General features: G+C 39.4%; 2 protein-coding genes across 12 annotated transcripts in view; one reads left to right on the top strand and one right to left on the bottom strand.

Annotated features, from left to right (window-relative positions):
* Positions 1-3: 3 nt before the first annotated feature.
* On the top strand, positions 4-1,528 carry LOC140649813 (prolyl-tRNA synthetase associated domain-containing protein 1-like). Its single transcript, XM_072857554.1, has 2 exons — positions 4-229; positions 1,003-1,528. Exons 1-2 carry the CDS (start codon positions 143-145, stop codon positions 1,438-1,440), a joined length of 525 nt encoding a protein of 174 aa, XP_072713655.1. The 5' UTR covers positions 4-142; the 3' UTR covers positions 1,441-1,528.
* Positions 826-14,365, bottom strand: part of CCDC88A (coiled-coil domain containing 88A) — an 85,796-nt gene continuing 72,256 nt past the window's right edge. For 4 of the 11 annotated variants that reach the window (XM_072857542.1, XM_072857544.1, XM_072857546.1 and 1 more), the window contains 3 exons: positions 13,104-13,593; positions 8,685-8,784; positions 826-8,127 (listed from right to left, as the gene is read on the bottom strand). In XM_072857542.1, coding sequence (XP_072713643.1) covers positions 8,720-8,784; positions 13,104-13,593 — 555 coding nt within the window. In that variant the 3' untranslated portion in view covers positions 826-8,127; positions 8,685-8,719. Of the gene's footprint in view, positions 8,128-8,684; positions 8,785-11,292; positions 13,594-14,365 lie in introns of those variants that run through there. The other 7 variants (XM_072857536.1, XM_072857537.1, XM_072857541.1 and 4 more) reach the window with 4 other exon arrangements.

The raw sequence follows: 14,365 nt of genomic DNA, 5'->3' as shown, positions 1-14,365 counted from the left end.
GCGCACCGGGCTCCCCTGCGAGGGGCCGGCCGCCATCTTGACGCCGCGGCAGCGGCTGCCGGGCGGGGCGCTGCCCGACGGAAGAGGCGGCGGTGGCGGTGCTGCCCGCCCCTCCGCCCGGCCCCGGCCGAGCAGGAGGGCGATGGCGGCGACGGCGGGGCTGCGGGAGGCGCTGGCGCAGCGGCTGCGGGACTTGGGCATCGCCACGGTCACCGCCGAGCACCCCCAGGTAGGAGCCGCCGCCGCCACCACTTCTCCCCGCGGGCCTTGGCGCTGCCCCAGCCCCTGCCGAAGGGGCTGCGGCGGCAGCGTCCAGCCGCGCTGCCTCTTGGCATCCTCCGGACCGTTCTAAATCCGGAAACGTGTACAGACGAGCCGGACGGAACGGGCTACAGGGCAGTTTTAGGCCCTGTACAGAATTTCTTTTTAGCGCAATCAAGTACCAATATGTAAAGCGTTAGACTTCGCCTTTCTTGGTAAACGGACCTACAAGTGTGGGCCTGGCAGGCAACTTTTGGCGGTTTTGGGGCTATTCTGAGCACAGACTTTGAGTCGTTCCCCTCCACGTTTCTGTCCCCCAGCCCCCTTTTCCCCTCCAGTTGCCCTGCAGTTTCAGGAGCTATGGCCCGTCCACTTCTTCACCATGAAGTCGACAGCATCCACGATGCTTTCCAAACTTCTCACTCCCAGTTAAAAGTTCACGCACCACAGCATTCCAATGTGCCTGTGGTGGAGCCACAAAAAGGAGTGTTGTGGGGGCTGCTTTTTTGCATTTTTAAAGTGCGATATTCTTGCTGTATACACGAGACAGAAATGATGCAGGAGCAGTATGTCACATTTTATTTGTGTTCTTTTCAGATTTCTTCATAAAAGGGTACAGGTTTTAGGCCGAGTATAACATTCAGTATTTTCTAAGTATTTAACAAAAGATACACCTGCCAGTACGCAACTAAAAGTCTAATGGGATATAGAGTCTCACGCTACACTGATGCTGTTTTCCAGGTGTTCACTGTTGAAGAAATGATGCCCCATGTCCAACACATGAAAGGAGGTCACAGTAAAAACCTTTTTCTTAAAGACAAAAAGAAGAAAGGGTTCTGGCTGGTGACTGTTCTGCACAACAGGCAAATCAATTTAAATGATCTTGCTAAAAAACTGGGCGTTGGAAGCGGAAACCTACGATTTGCTGATGAAAATGCCATGCTGGAAAAGCTGAAAGTGGGCCAGGGCTGTGCGACACCGCTAGCCCTCTTCTGTGACTCGGGAGACGTGAGGTTTGTGCTGGACGCTGGCTTTCTGGAAGGTGGCCACGAAAAGGTGTACTTTCATCCAATGACAAATTCTGCAACCATGGGCCTAAGCCCTGATGACTTTTTGAAGTTTGTGAGATCAACAGGCCATGATCCCATCGTCATACATTTTGATGAAGACGTTAAGTAGATGAAGTTCACATTTCTATTACTAGGCATGGATTTTGTAGAGCAAAACTGATGAAAGTCTCATTACAAATAAAATTGGAAAGAACAGGCTTACTCCTCCTTTATTTTTTCAATGGTGTAAGTTTATATTGTATAGAAAGTTTATATTGTATTTGTGAGAAAAAATACTGTCTTTGGGTTATTAAAAAAGTTTAACAGAATATTCTTAAAAAGACATGTTTGCAATCTACTACTAACCAGGAAGTAAAGGTGCTATTTAAATAATGTTATACCGTTTATTAATAAAATGGATAAAACTGGAAATGTCTGTGTGTGGTACTGGCCTTGAAGGTTCAAACTTAAAACATCATCACTAGGAAATAACAAACTAATGTAAAAGTTCTAAAATGCTTGTTAATACCCACAGGACAGAGATGTCTCAATTTTGTACCTGTACCCATTTATCCCCTACTACACATTGCTTTCTTTTTATTATTTTTACCTAGGAAGAAACCAACTTCGCTACACTACAGAAAACGCATGTGATTGTCTACGTTTTTAGTTGCATTTTCACTTTCACAGTATCCTCCCCTTGGGAAATAATTATTAAGTCTTCTGGTAACTGCCCCAGGAAGACAGGTGCGTGCCTCACCCACTTCTAGAGCCTCTCCAAAACCGGCAGAACACGAGGAGCCATCTGACAGCAGGTGGGGCGGGCTGTGAACCCCAGTACCAGCCTCTCTCCTGGCAGCGGAGCTCCAAGGAATAACGCCACTGCGGGTTCCCGACCAGGCGTAGTATGTCCTGGTGAGTCCTGGGAGGGAAGTTAATACAACCCGCAACTGAATCTCTACAGGTTCCCAGACCCATGGAGGACAGGACAGGCATCACCTCTGCTCCACTGCACCTTAACCAGCACCACAGGAATGTTAAAGAATGGTACAACAAGAAGCTGTACTTGAGCTTCTCCCTGCAGCAGAAGGGGACTGCATGTACAAACATCCACATGTTCAAGAGGCTGAGGGGAGGCTGATTTGGCTTTCAATAGATGATATATATTTAGTATAGAAAAGTATCTACTATCACAAGAACAAGACCAGTACATTCTCAACATTAAATTTCTAATCTAATTCCTTCTCCTCCTCTCTCCTGCCTAAATGAATAAAACCCCTTTCAAACAGATTTTTGTGTTGAAGAGAGAAGCAGCAGAAACTCCATGAAGTCCAGTAAACATACTGTGGCAACAAGTACCCACACAAAACCCAAAGACAGCAGACCAGTGAAAGTGAGGGACAAAATCTGAAGACAGCCAAAAGGGCTTTTGAATAGAGCCTAACGAAAACGTCATGTACAACCTACGCCCAAAGGCACGCAACAGTGTCAACACAAGTTGAGACAGAATGGATATAATACAGAAGCATGAAGAAAAAACACATAAAAGGACTTGCGATCTTGGATGACTATTTACTACTGCATCACACTGAAGGATGCAATACTGCCGGTGAGAAGGGGAAACACAAGGCAAAAATCAGCCAATTTGACTTGGTTTCCTTCTAGATGGCCAAGACAGTTCTGTGAGCTGAGAACATCCTAAACATTGATGTGTTGGGTCGGGTTTGTTCCCCCCCCCCGCCTAAGAAAGTGAAATCTTTAATTCTACAGAATGAACAACTACCATTAACTGAGTAAGCAAAAGCATCTTCTAGGGCAAGGCAAGTTACTTCACAAACATCCTGACCATGGTTTCCTTCATTTCTGAAGGCTTTGGCACCTGTTCTCAGAGATGTGAGCTTAACGACAGAGTACTTCAGGATACAGCAGTTTAAATTCCCCTCTCCACCTTGGAAAGACACAAGCCAACCCCATTTATCATGGCAGTCATCTCACATGGGAAAGAAGTGACCTAAAAATGCCGAAGCTACAAGAAGGGTCACTACAAAGATGTCCAGATACATGTGATTTTATAGTTGTTGTTAAATAAAAGACTGAAAGGAGCATCTGGTATTTGGGAATGTTGGGTTGATTAATGAACTCTGGGTTGACAAATGCATTACTGAATTAGCTAGATATTAAGATACAGTCTTAAGTGTCTCTAAAATAAAATTTATCTCGCTCTCTGCCTGCCACTCACTCTCCCTTCCCTTTAAGGTTTCTTCTTTGTGGTACCCTAAAATCCTCTATCACTTTAAAAAAAAATTAAATTTTACTTGACAAGATTTTTAAATCCAGAAAGCTTTAAATGTGAAAAACTGTTTTAAAATACATGTGCACAATAGCAGTTTACTATGCTTCACGAATCTTAAAATCTGTACTACCTAAAATTTAACTACCGTTGTCCTCGGAAGAGATTCTGAGACTTGTCTCAGCAAAAATAACCACCAAGCAAAATCAAAGCTTCAAATACTACATTTGGCAAATCTATAATGATTTCTTTTTGTATTTACTTATGAAATTAGTGTCTTTTTTTTTAAATAATATCAAAATAGTGTCTAGTTAAAAGCTACACAAATAAACAACACAAAACAAACTACACACTGTCCAGAGAAATTCTGCTACAGTTTTATCCGTTTCCTTCCAGAAGAAATACTCACTGGACACATCACCAACTGACCAGAACGCCATTACTAACACCAGTATCCTTCCAGTAACATCAGCTTCCAGAAAAAGTGTGTATAAATGTACACACAAAATAAGAATAAAAATTATTTGGTTTGGTATTTTAATAACATCATTAATAAATGTATACAATGGCAAACATTAAAAAAATCAATATGTAAAGGAAATTACAGTTTTAAATAAGAGCTTTTTAAGTTTTGTTTCACACCTAGGTACATTCCTTTAAGGCAGTTTTATTAATATCAAAGCATTATTTACATATACATTATCATCTAACTCTAAAAATCATACATGAGCTCCTTTGTTGAGGCTGCATCATGTCTTGGAAAAAGTTTAGAAATAATACGTGTCGGGAATGTTACTAAATCCTCAGCAGACTATCAGAAAAGTAAATAAAAATTAGACATTGTATAGTACTACAACCTCTTTTGTCATCTTGAACCAGCAGTGACAGATTTGGCAACTCTTGTAAAAAGCTGTGTGTGTACTCTTGTTGTCCGCTGTCCAACAGCTGCCGTGTTCCTCCCCTGGGAGTTTGTGTTTCAGAAAATGGGAAGCGGCTCCCAAATTAAATTTACATTTTTATTTTATTTTAAGGGCACAGCCTGGAAACATTAAGACTAAGAAAGGGAAAAGAAAGTAATTTAAAAAAAATCATCAGAGCACAGATAGTTTCCTGACTGCTCTTCTGCTCTGAAACGTCTTTGCAAAAGAAGGCGCTGGGAGAAGTAGATTCTGAGCTCTCAAATGCAAATGTATCCCTGGTGCTGCTTTTGGCTAATTTAGCAAATACAGACCAAAATCCCACTCTGGCCTCTGTCCTGGTACAGACAAAGTGGGTCGAAACCTGCTTACAACCTGGTCGAAACCTGGCAGGGAGGGGCACTAGCCAGGCCTCCGGCACACGAAGCTGACCTGCGCTAGGCTCTGACCTGGCAGGATGAATTCTGCCCCCAAACTCCCGCCCATTCTCTCATACAAGGGAACTTTGCTTAGGTTTTTGGATGAGGGGCGTTCATTTCTAACACCCATTACCAGTTAAACGGTAATTGTAAAGTGACCACACCCTGGCTGTAATTGCACAGGTGCTTTAAGAAGGTGGTATAATATGCAAAAAGCAAGTGTAGAAGTTGTGACGGGTCATCTTGGACAACTTAAGGAATACAGAAAAGAACGGAGCTAGTAAATGAAACGTCAGGAGATGCCCGTGTGACGAAAATGACACGGCCACACGTGGTGAGGGCAGGTTATGCGTGCCCAGCAATGCTCCCGCAGAGACGCGCGTGCCATGCAGTCAGGGCAATCTGCCACTCTTGCCTAATTCCCAGGGTCTCGGAGAATCTACCTAAACACACGCAACTGCTCAGACTCTGTGAATACAAACAGCATTTGGCACTACAGTTTAAATCTGTTAATTCAAGACACGCATGTTCTTCTAAAAATAGCGACACTACTAAATGGTTAGGGTTTAATAGTTTGAAATGCATCAGTCCTCTGTTGTCAATGAGAGCTAGGAGAATCCAGTCACAATCAGACCCTGAAATGAGCTTGAAAATATCACAATTTAGAATCAGAGATATTTTCCTAATAATTAAGGTATTTCAATTCTCTTTCATAACAGCTATGCCTTTAGTAAGGGCTACCGGCATTCCAGATTTCGTCTCTTTGCCCCTGAAATTCTGTAGAGGCACCTCTTCCTTCAGTCTCTATGGCTCTGCCTATATTGCAGTACAGGAATGGCACGGAAACCAGGCTCGACACCAAATTCTTATTGCTTAGAGTACTTCAGGGCTCTGTCTGTCTCACTTGGTATTGGGGGAGAAACTCAGCTGTGCCCTGAGCTTTGAGTGCGTACAGGCACACACAAATTACCTGTATACAGGTATAGGGGCCCTGACACACTGCACCTCTTCTAGCCACTGCCATCCATCCCACCCGCCCCTCAGATGACATCGCATAGCTGTCATTGCACGGCTTGGAACGCCCCAAGTCCTTCGCAAAACCGTCACAGTATCAGTTACAACGTGGGAAATTATTCCAAATGCAACTGAGCTCAGGCTGCCTACAAAACCATCGTGGAGCTGGGTATCAGGAGTACTCTGGGCTTCAGGCTGCTCCTGGGATTGCTGATCTGTGTTGATACCCTGCAAAAATCACCATGCTTCCACTGAAATCAGTGAAAATCTTGACACTGAGAATAAGGGACCAGAAATGGATGCTAGTGTGAGTTGGTAATCAAAAGAAACAAATGATTTTAATGAAATACCAGAAACGTCTTCAAAGGAAGAATGGAAATTCTATATTGTGGAGAGCTGCAAAATTGGTCCTGTATTCACTTAAGGGGGGGAAAAAAAAGTTTAAATCCTCTGTGAAAACAATCCCAGGCTGAACCAAGTATTTATATTGTAAACCCAAAATATTCTGTTTAGATCTAGATCTTTTAGCGCATTTTATCATAAAAAGTATTTCAGAAGGAAGTTGCTTTAAGGAAAAAAACTAAGAAAATTTCCCTTTCTAAAGCTTATTGAACTTTCTTCCTTCCCCCCCCCGCCCCTTTTTGACAAAATTTCAGTAAAATAAAAAAAATGACTTGCCAGTATTATGCTTTTGAATCTGTTGAACTGCATTCTCTCTCCAGTGAAAAGTGATTCTGTTCCAACTGTCCCTGACAGCTTGAGACTTGAATAAATGATAAAACCTGTAAGCCTCAAGAAACAAGCTGTTATTAAGCGGAAGTTGTAGTGGCTCTGCCACACAGCCTAAGCAGCAGCGTGATCAATTTACAGGTAGTCTGCAACCCTAGCTCTGCAAGTATGTCATGCTTACCTTTACTTAGGTGAATGGAGATAGCTGTAGGTGAAAGTTATGTACATGCCTGTTGGAAGACGGGACACTAGGAGGTTACACAGTTAACCCGTTAGGACAGGAATATGAATGTGCTTACTGGTTTGTAATCGAATAGAATTGTAACAACTCATTTTGCATCTGCTTATAAATTCATGTACGCTTCCTTTGAGCTCTCTGCAAATGCTTTCAAGACAACAAATGTATGCAACCACTGAATGTACCAGTAACATTTGTTGACTTTAATATAAATCAGTAACGAACAAAATGTATCTCACTAATAAAAGATAACCTTAAGAGGAACTGATTGTAAAATGCATATGATATTATTTACATTTCTTTTTGCCATCGAGGAACCTCCTAAGCCACAATCAGCTCATGTCAAAAGACAAACAGTAAAAAAACCCCAGTCAATACACAAACATCATAAGACAGTCTTATCCTGGAAATGCCATTTGTTGAAAACAGCCTTACATTAAAATAAAAGTTATAGAAAAATCCTACCTGACAATTTCCTGTCAGAAACATCTGAACATATATATGCAGAATAACTTGGGAATGTGAAAAACACAAATGACAAACAATTTCTATATAATACGGTTATCCCATGACTCCCACTTTTGTTAGTTATCGAACTTTTTCATGTATGTAAACAAATTTTTCTCTTGCAGTATGCAACAAAAATCAGCATAAACTTTTTTTAGAGCTATTTCATGCAGATTATGCTAACCAAATAAGGCAGTGAAGTGCCAGTAAGCTGTGAGGTTTTTGTATCTGTATATACAGTCAATTTCAACAAAATACTACAGCGTTTATTTTAGATTTACAGAAGTAAATATAAACTGCTAGTTATGGGGGTTTTTTGGCTAATTATTAGCAGAAGCTTAAGCAAATCAGTGGCTAATTTCATAAACAGAAGATGAAAGTATTTTTTTTTTCCTGGAGTAATTCTTGAGACCTTAAAATTCTTGGTCCTTAGGGAGATGAGAACTGTCCTTTATTCAGTAGATCTTAACAGTGCAATGTGCAATAATTCCTAAGACCATCTACAAATTTTCGGCAGTAGACTCCAGTAGAGCTCCTTGATTCAAGGAAGGAAGGAAGGTAGGTAGGTTTTTATTTCTTGCCTGCTCTAGTCACGAAGAATGTAAAAAATTCCCTTAATTTTTATTAATGATTCCTACAGTCGCTGTCTTGTTACTTCAGATATAAAGGCTTCACACTGAGATACTGAAGGACACTTTTCTCTCTGTGTTCAGTTGAAAGGTAGAAAGAGAAAAGAACATAAGAAAAGCTTAAAGTGTAGAAGTATAAAATACAGAGTTAAGTCACTAACAGAACTAACAGCACTAATAGCATGCATCAAAGATGTTTTAATGAAGTCAAGAGAAGGACAGAATGCCAAAGACAAGCTTTATAAAAAGGCAGTTTCCCTGTAATATAGAATACTTCATATGCGTTGTTAAACTATTCTTTTATTTTATCTGTCCCTTTCTAAGAACTGACTTCAATTATTACTTCTTAATGTGATTTCTTCGAACCTTCTTCTTCAAGAGGTTTGAAAAATAAAAATAAATGTAATTTTTACAGGTAAAAGGCTAAATGGGATGAAGTTCCCTGCCTACACAGGCAAAAGAACTGCTGTAAAACAACCTGTTCTGGCTTAACTAATAAGCAAGATAGAAGCCAGTTAAGCAAGCAGTATTTACATCTGGTTAATGCAATGTGCACTTGTTCTTACATGTAATGCTGTTAGTTTGTTGTAAATGAAATTAATCTCATTTACATTTTGGGCAGGAAACTCACCACTTGGCCCACATCTCATGTAGTGGGTAATAGAATTAGGAGCTTTGTTGCTCCCTAGACCTGCTTTTTGAATTTCTGCTTTCTGGGATAGCTTCCACATCTGCAGAGAAAAGCATTTCATGTTATTCATTGTGTTTATCAGGACATGAAAAAAACCTTCATGCATTAAAATACATTCTACTTATTAGTAGAGCAAAAGGATATATAAACACTTTTTTTTAGAGGAAAGGACAGAGGAGAGGGATAGAAGAAACTCACTGGAAATGCCTACTCAACTATGCCCATTAAAATTCGTCTTAGCATTTAGAATAACCAGGTATTGTTTTCAAAGCCACAGTCAGATATACTTAAATTTTAGATACACTAACCCTAAGTTTCTGCCTGTATGAAAAGGAAAAAAAATAATCAGACATAACTCAAGGCTGACTGAACGTAGCAAGAACGTAACTCCTCTTTGCATTTTTTACCTGCTACACATTTGACAGAAATGTTCACATTCAGTTCTGCAAAACAGAAAATTATCTTTGCATGCAACAGCCTGAACGTGCAAAATGCAGTATCTTAATTTACTATTCACTTAAAGCAAAGCATCGAGCAAACCTTTAACTGCAAGCAAATTATTGAGCCTGAACAACAAAACCTTTTTTGGCCGGCAGCCACATATTTAGTATTTATAATTACCATGCAAAGTCCTAACTTATCATTTTAAAGGCAGCAGGGACCAAGGAATGAGCAAGTGCACCGTGTGTTTTACAGTCAGCCATTTGAATGGCTGAGAAGCAGTAGTGATTGATCTGAAACGAATTTCACAGATCCTTCCACTAGTTGAGCATAGACCAAGAGAGACATCCATGATGTACGTACTATTAAAGCATAAAGACCGAAAAGTAGAGGAAAAAAATAATCCTTCTGTACATGAAAACGTTCATTCTTTCATATATAATAAACAAATGTTAACAAATTTATTTTTCAGAGACATTAAAAAGTCTCAAGCAGCATGCTTTCGCTGCTGCAGTTGAACTCAATGGAGCAAAAATAGGAGCACCAAAAGTTACTGTCCTCAGAACTGAAATGTAATTCATTACAAATTCATAAAACAAAGCAAAATAGTAGCTTGAGCTGGACGAGGTTAGTCTAGAACTCCCGTAGAGGAGTGAGACACTAGTGTTCAAAGACACTAACACTCAGTTATTCTAAGCCCTTTATGTTTAAGAGAGAAACTGTTCTAATGCTGCCCCGCCCCCCCCCATGGAGTAAGGTAAAACACAGGCTAAAACCACATTAAATATCAGGCATAAATATTCACCATCAGATTTGTTTTGTACGTGAAAGCTTAGTGCTGTGAAAAGAAATGAAACAATGCAAACTGAAGTGCCCCATGGGCAGTGGCTGGGGGGGGAAAAAAAAAAAGAAAAACATATTTTATTGCCTTGGTAGCCAGCTTTAACTTCACTCCACAGGGGTAACCTTTAAAAGTTCTCTTTAGACCTTGGCCTTGCTCATGATTACAATCGGGGTTCAGTGGTCATGCTGGAGAGTTTGTAATAAACGTATCTGGAGACAATACTGGTATTTTTGTAGCTGTGACAGTCTAAGGACCTGAGCAAGACAAGGCTGGCAAACGAGATAACAGCATGCCTGAAAGCTTATCCGATTTCTCAAACAACAGCAGCTGATCTAAATAGAAGATACTACCTCTAGCTACAAACCTTGTTCTGATCCTAACAAGCAGTCTCGCTGCAAGACACAGGCTTGCAATCAGTTAAGAAAAATACAGATACCGGTAGCACAGTATGAGTTTGTAATAAGTATTATCAGAGCTAAGAAGATTTTCTCTATAATTCCTGAAATAACTTGCAAAAATGTATTACGCACATGTCACTTCAGATAACAGCACTGTTCATCTCAAAGCTAATTCAAATACATCTATAGATTAATAGAAATGAAGTCAAATGACATGACCCAAGATCAGAACACTGATCTCACTGTGTCAGAGTAAATGTGTGTGAAATTAAGATTATATTTCAGATTTGGGTTTTTGTGTGTGTGTGGTTTGGTTTGTTTTTTTTTAATGGTGAAACAATTCTAGAGGGAATACAGCAATAGCTAACAGCACACTGAACAACATTGAAGAGAAGCTGAGAAATGTATCAGCCCAATAATAATGGATGCCTGCAGACATGGTAAAGGATGGCTGCTTTACATTTTGAAACAGTAATTTTACCCTCCACAGAACGTCTTTGAAACATCCAGTCTTCTCCCCACCTTGAAGTGTAGCTGGAGCTCTGGAAAGGGCTATCTCAGCATTTTATTAACAATTTTCCTGTATGAAGTGGAGACCTTACAGACTAACATACGGGATATCTGCTGCTTTTCCTTGAGGAACTGGGTATTCGCAGCACTTCCACCCCTCCCTAGTTAAACACTAAGGAATTAAAGTTCAACCCACACAGCAGTGCCATGACTGCCACAAAACTGCTGGCAAAATAAATTCAACTGTAAAAATCAGAATATGACATTATTTTCAATATTCATTTTCAATTTTAAATATTTTTCCTCTAGATGATATTTTCATGCAGTTTTTTAATAGCATATGTAATTTTGGCCTATAATAACTGTAACTATTTCCTCTTGCAAAAAAGTGCTAATGTCTAAAAAGCCTAATGTAATTATATAATTTAAGTATGATACGATTTTAAACTGTTTATATTTACCATTGAGAAGTTTCAAGCAATTGCAGAGACCGTGGCGTATTAAGTAATTCCTTTTCAACATTTCTCTTTAGCTGGTCATCTGGGATTTAATGAGTTATTCGCTTAAGCATTCCTATACTCCTACAGTTTTGCAAGCAAACTTGTTATTTTTTCCTTTTATTTAACTGTGTTAATTTAACAGTTTTTCTGTTATTTCGTTACACGTCTTGTTTTCTGCTATATTAGTGTTACTTCTATTAAGAAGAAAAAATGAATTTCCACCATAATCAATACAGGTTTTTATTACCATCCATCACAAGGAGTCTCATAACTCTGTTATTTGACTCCTAATAAAACCGTACACTTCACCACATTTGTACACCAGACGTGGAAAGACAAAGCATACCAAAGGGAAAAGGTGGAAAGGGTCATTTTTTCATTACAAGTGCTGCATATCATGTGACTATTTATTACCTCTTCATAAGAATTATCATTTATGTTTAGGGTTATGAATGGTCTTTGTATTTAAATAAGTATGAACAGTAATGCATATTTATTGTGCAAGCTAGAGGCATTGAATTATTGGGCTATCACTTGTTCCTTGTGCAAAGTGCATTTATGCCAGGACATGGCATAAATGGAAAGGGTAAGACACTGAAATCTCTCTAAATGCTGCTTTTCATTAGAATCTCATTTTTGAAAGAAGGGTAAAAAAGTATTTTTACTCCAAATACATGATCAATGATTTACTGATACATCTGAAAGCAGGAGCACAACTGAAAAGTACTGTCTTTGTACCGAAAAGTATGTTGTTCACTGTGCCTTTTTTGGCAATGCAGCATGCGATCGGTTTAACATGCATTCAGTAATGTACAGGAAAAAAAACCAAAATATTTGTAATGCGTGACAAATAAAAATATAGCTTGTATTATAAAGACTTTTAAAGGCATGCAAAAATATATACAGTGCAATTAATGTTTCATGCAAACTTTGGTGAGGTTACAATTTTACATTCAAACATGCTAGAGTACACAACTGAGCCCTATGCCATTGTTCCTAGAAAACAACAACCCACAGATCTAACAGGAAATTATTTTTTCATTGTAGGGAAATCTTCTCCAAATCCAGTGGACATTGAGAAGAACACCTATACGTCATATTAGACTATATATAGATTTAATAATACAACTTCCTTATCATACACAACCATACTCATACCACACAGTTTTATTATCTTCAGAAACCAGTAGCGGGGATTCAGCCTCACTAGTGTCTACGCAGGTGGTAGGAACAAATTCGCTAGTTAGAACTGACCGTAGGTCACTGCGATCAGGTTTCTGATTAGCAGAAGGCTGTTCTTGATTTTTCAGCACTGATCTAAATGCTGACAGATTTGCCTGATCAGTTGTTTTTGATGTAGGTCTTTGAGGCAATCCACTTATATTACTAACTAATTCAGTGTTAAGGGATAAAAATGGCTGAGCCACAGTAAATGATCCTGCGCTGTCATTACCAGACACACTGACTTTATCATTAAACCTTGTGCTTAGCAAAGTTCTCTCACGAAAATTTGACCTTTCCATCCTTGAAGTCTTAGGCCCATCAGAGTTACATCCTAAGTTACGTGGTTTAACTGTATTAGCTGCATCACTTTGTGGAACACAATCTACTCTGTAAGCCACACAGTGAAAAAAATTAGAGGATAACTGGTGTGCTGAGTACTCACTAGAGGTTGCTGGACCACTTCTGTCAGCGGTGGATGGTGCTGGATCAACTGACACAGGTTGCCTACTGTCCTTAGATAAAAAATCGTGAATGCTTGTCCTTCGAGTAGTTCCTTCTGCCGTAGAAATCACACTGCTCGCACGAGGTAAGGTAGCATAAGGATTGCAATCTCTTGATTGTCGCTGTGATACAGTTGCTTGTATCTTGTCTTTAACTGATTTGGCCTTCCCTTGCGCGCCTGATGTAAATTTTATTGGAGAGCTAGTAAAGTAGGTATCTTCAGTTTTACGAAGGCTGGGCCTTACAAGTTGTTCTGGTTTAATGGATCGTCCATCTGAGAAATCAACTGTATTTTTTACACTTAATGATCTCACAATACCACAACCAGCAGACGGCTGTTTTCTTAGCTTTTCCTTTCCTGTCAGCTCCGCAGACTCAGACAAGCTTTTCATGACTTCATCTAAAAGATTCTCTTCACTTGTAGACTTCATCTGTCAAAAAAATTAAACATCTTATAAATGTATAAATTGTGATTTTGACATTTCTTAAGCAAACTTTGTGGACATAAAAGAAAAATATTTAGAAGTTTTTAAAATTTCTCAGATCTAAAAGCAGTATTAAACATTTACAGTACATACTTGTGAGTTTTCTGTACAGCTTACAAGCAAGTACTTTGAAAACTACATGTCAGACAGATCGCAACTAGCTGAAATTAGTTCCTGTAATACTGATTAACTCAACAAATCAGATGATCAAAACTTCAAGTTCATCTTCTCACTCACTTGCCCTCTGCCATCAATATTTCCTAAGAAATTTCATCTGGACTATTATTTTAACTTACACTGATCATCCGGAGCTAAAAGCTTAAATTCTTCATACACTCAAATAATAAAAACAAAAATCTCAGAAAGTAATACAAAGCTCACAACCTTTAGGCACCCTTGGTGCCTAATTTTGGACCAGACAGCTCCCAATTTTTTTGTTTCGGAGAAAAGACTTCAGAGCTAGGAGAAAAGTTTAGGTGAATCCTATTCACAGACTCAGTGGAGAAAGACTTCAGTCTTTTTCAGAATGGTAAAAGAGACAATTTGGAAAGAATTAAGCTAAGAGCATTAAGGAAATGCTCTGGCAGACGGTTGGAAAGAGACCCCCTGAATACCCTTCCAACCTGAATCATTCTGTGATGCTATGAAAGGGATTCTGTGATTCATGAACAGCAGTGGAGTAGACTTGATGACTCAGGTGGTTTCTTTTATTTCTATT

Source organism: Ciconia boyciana, chromosome 3 (genome assembly GCF_034638445.1).
Source record: "Ciconia boyciana chromosome 3, ASM3463844v1, whole genome shotgun sequence".
Taxonomy (NCBI): Eukaryota; Metazoa; Chordata; class Aves; order Ciconiiformes; family Ciconiidae; genus Ciconia; species Ciconia boyciana.
The sequence above is the reverse complement of the archived record's forward strand: the minus strand, read 5'-3'. Positions and strand labels throughout refer to the sequence as shown.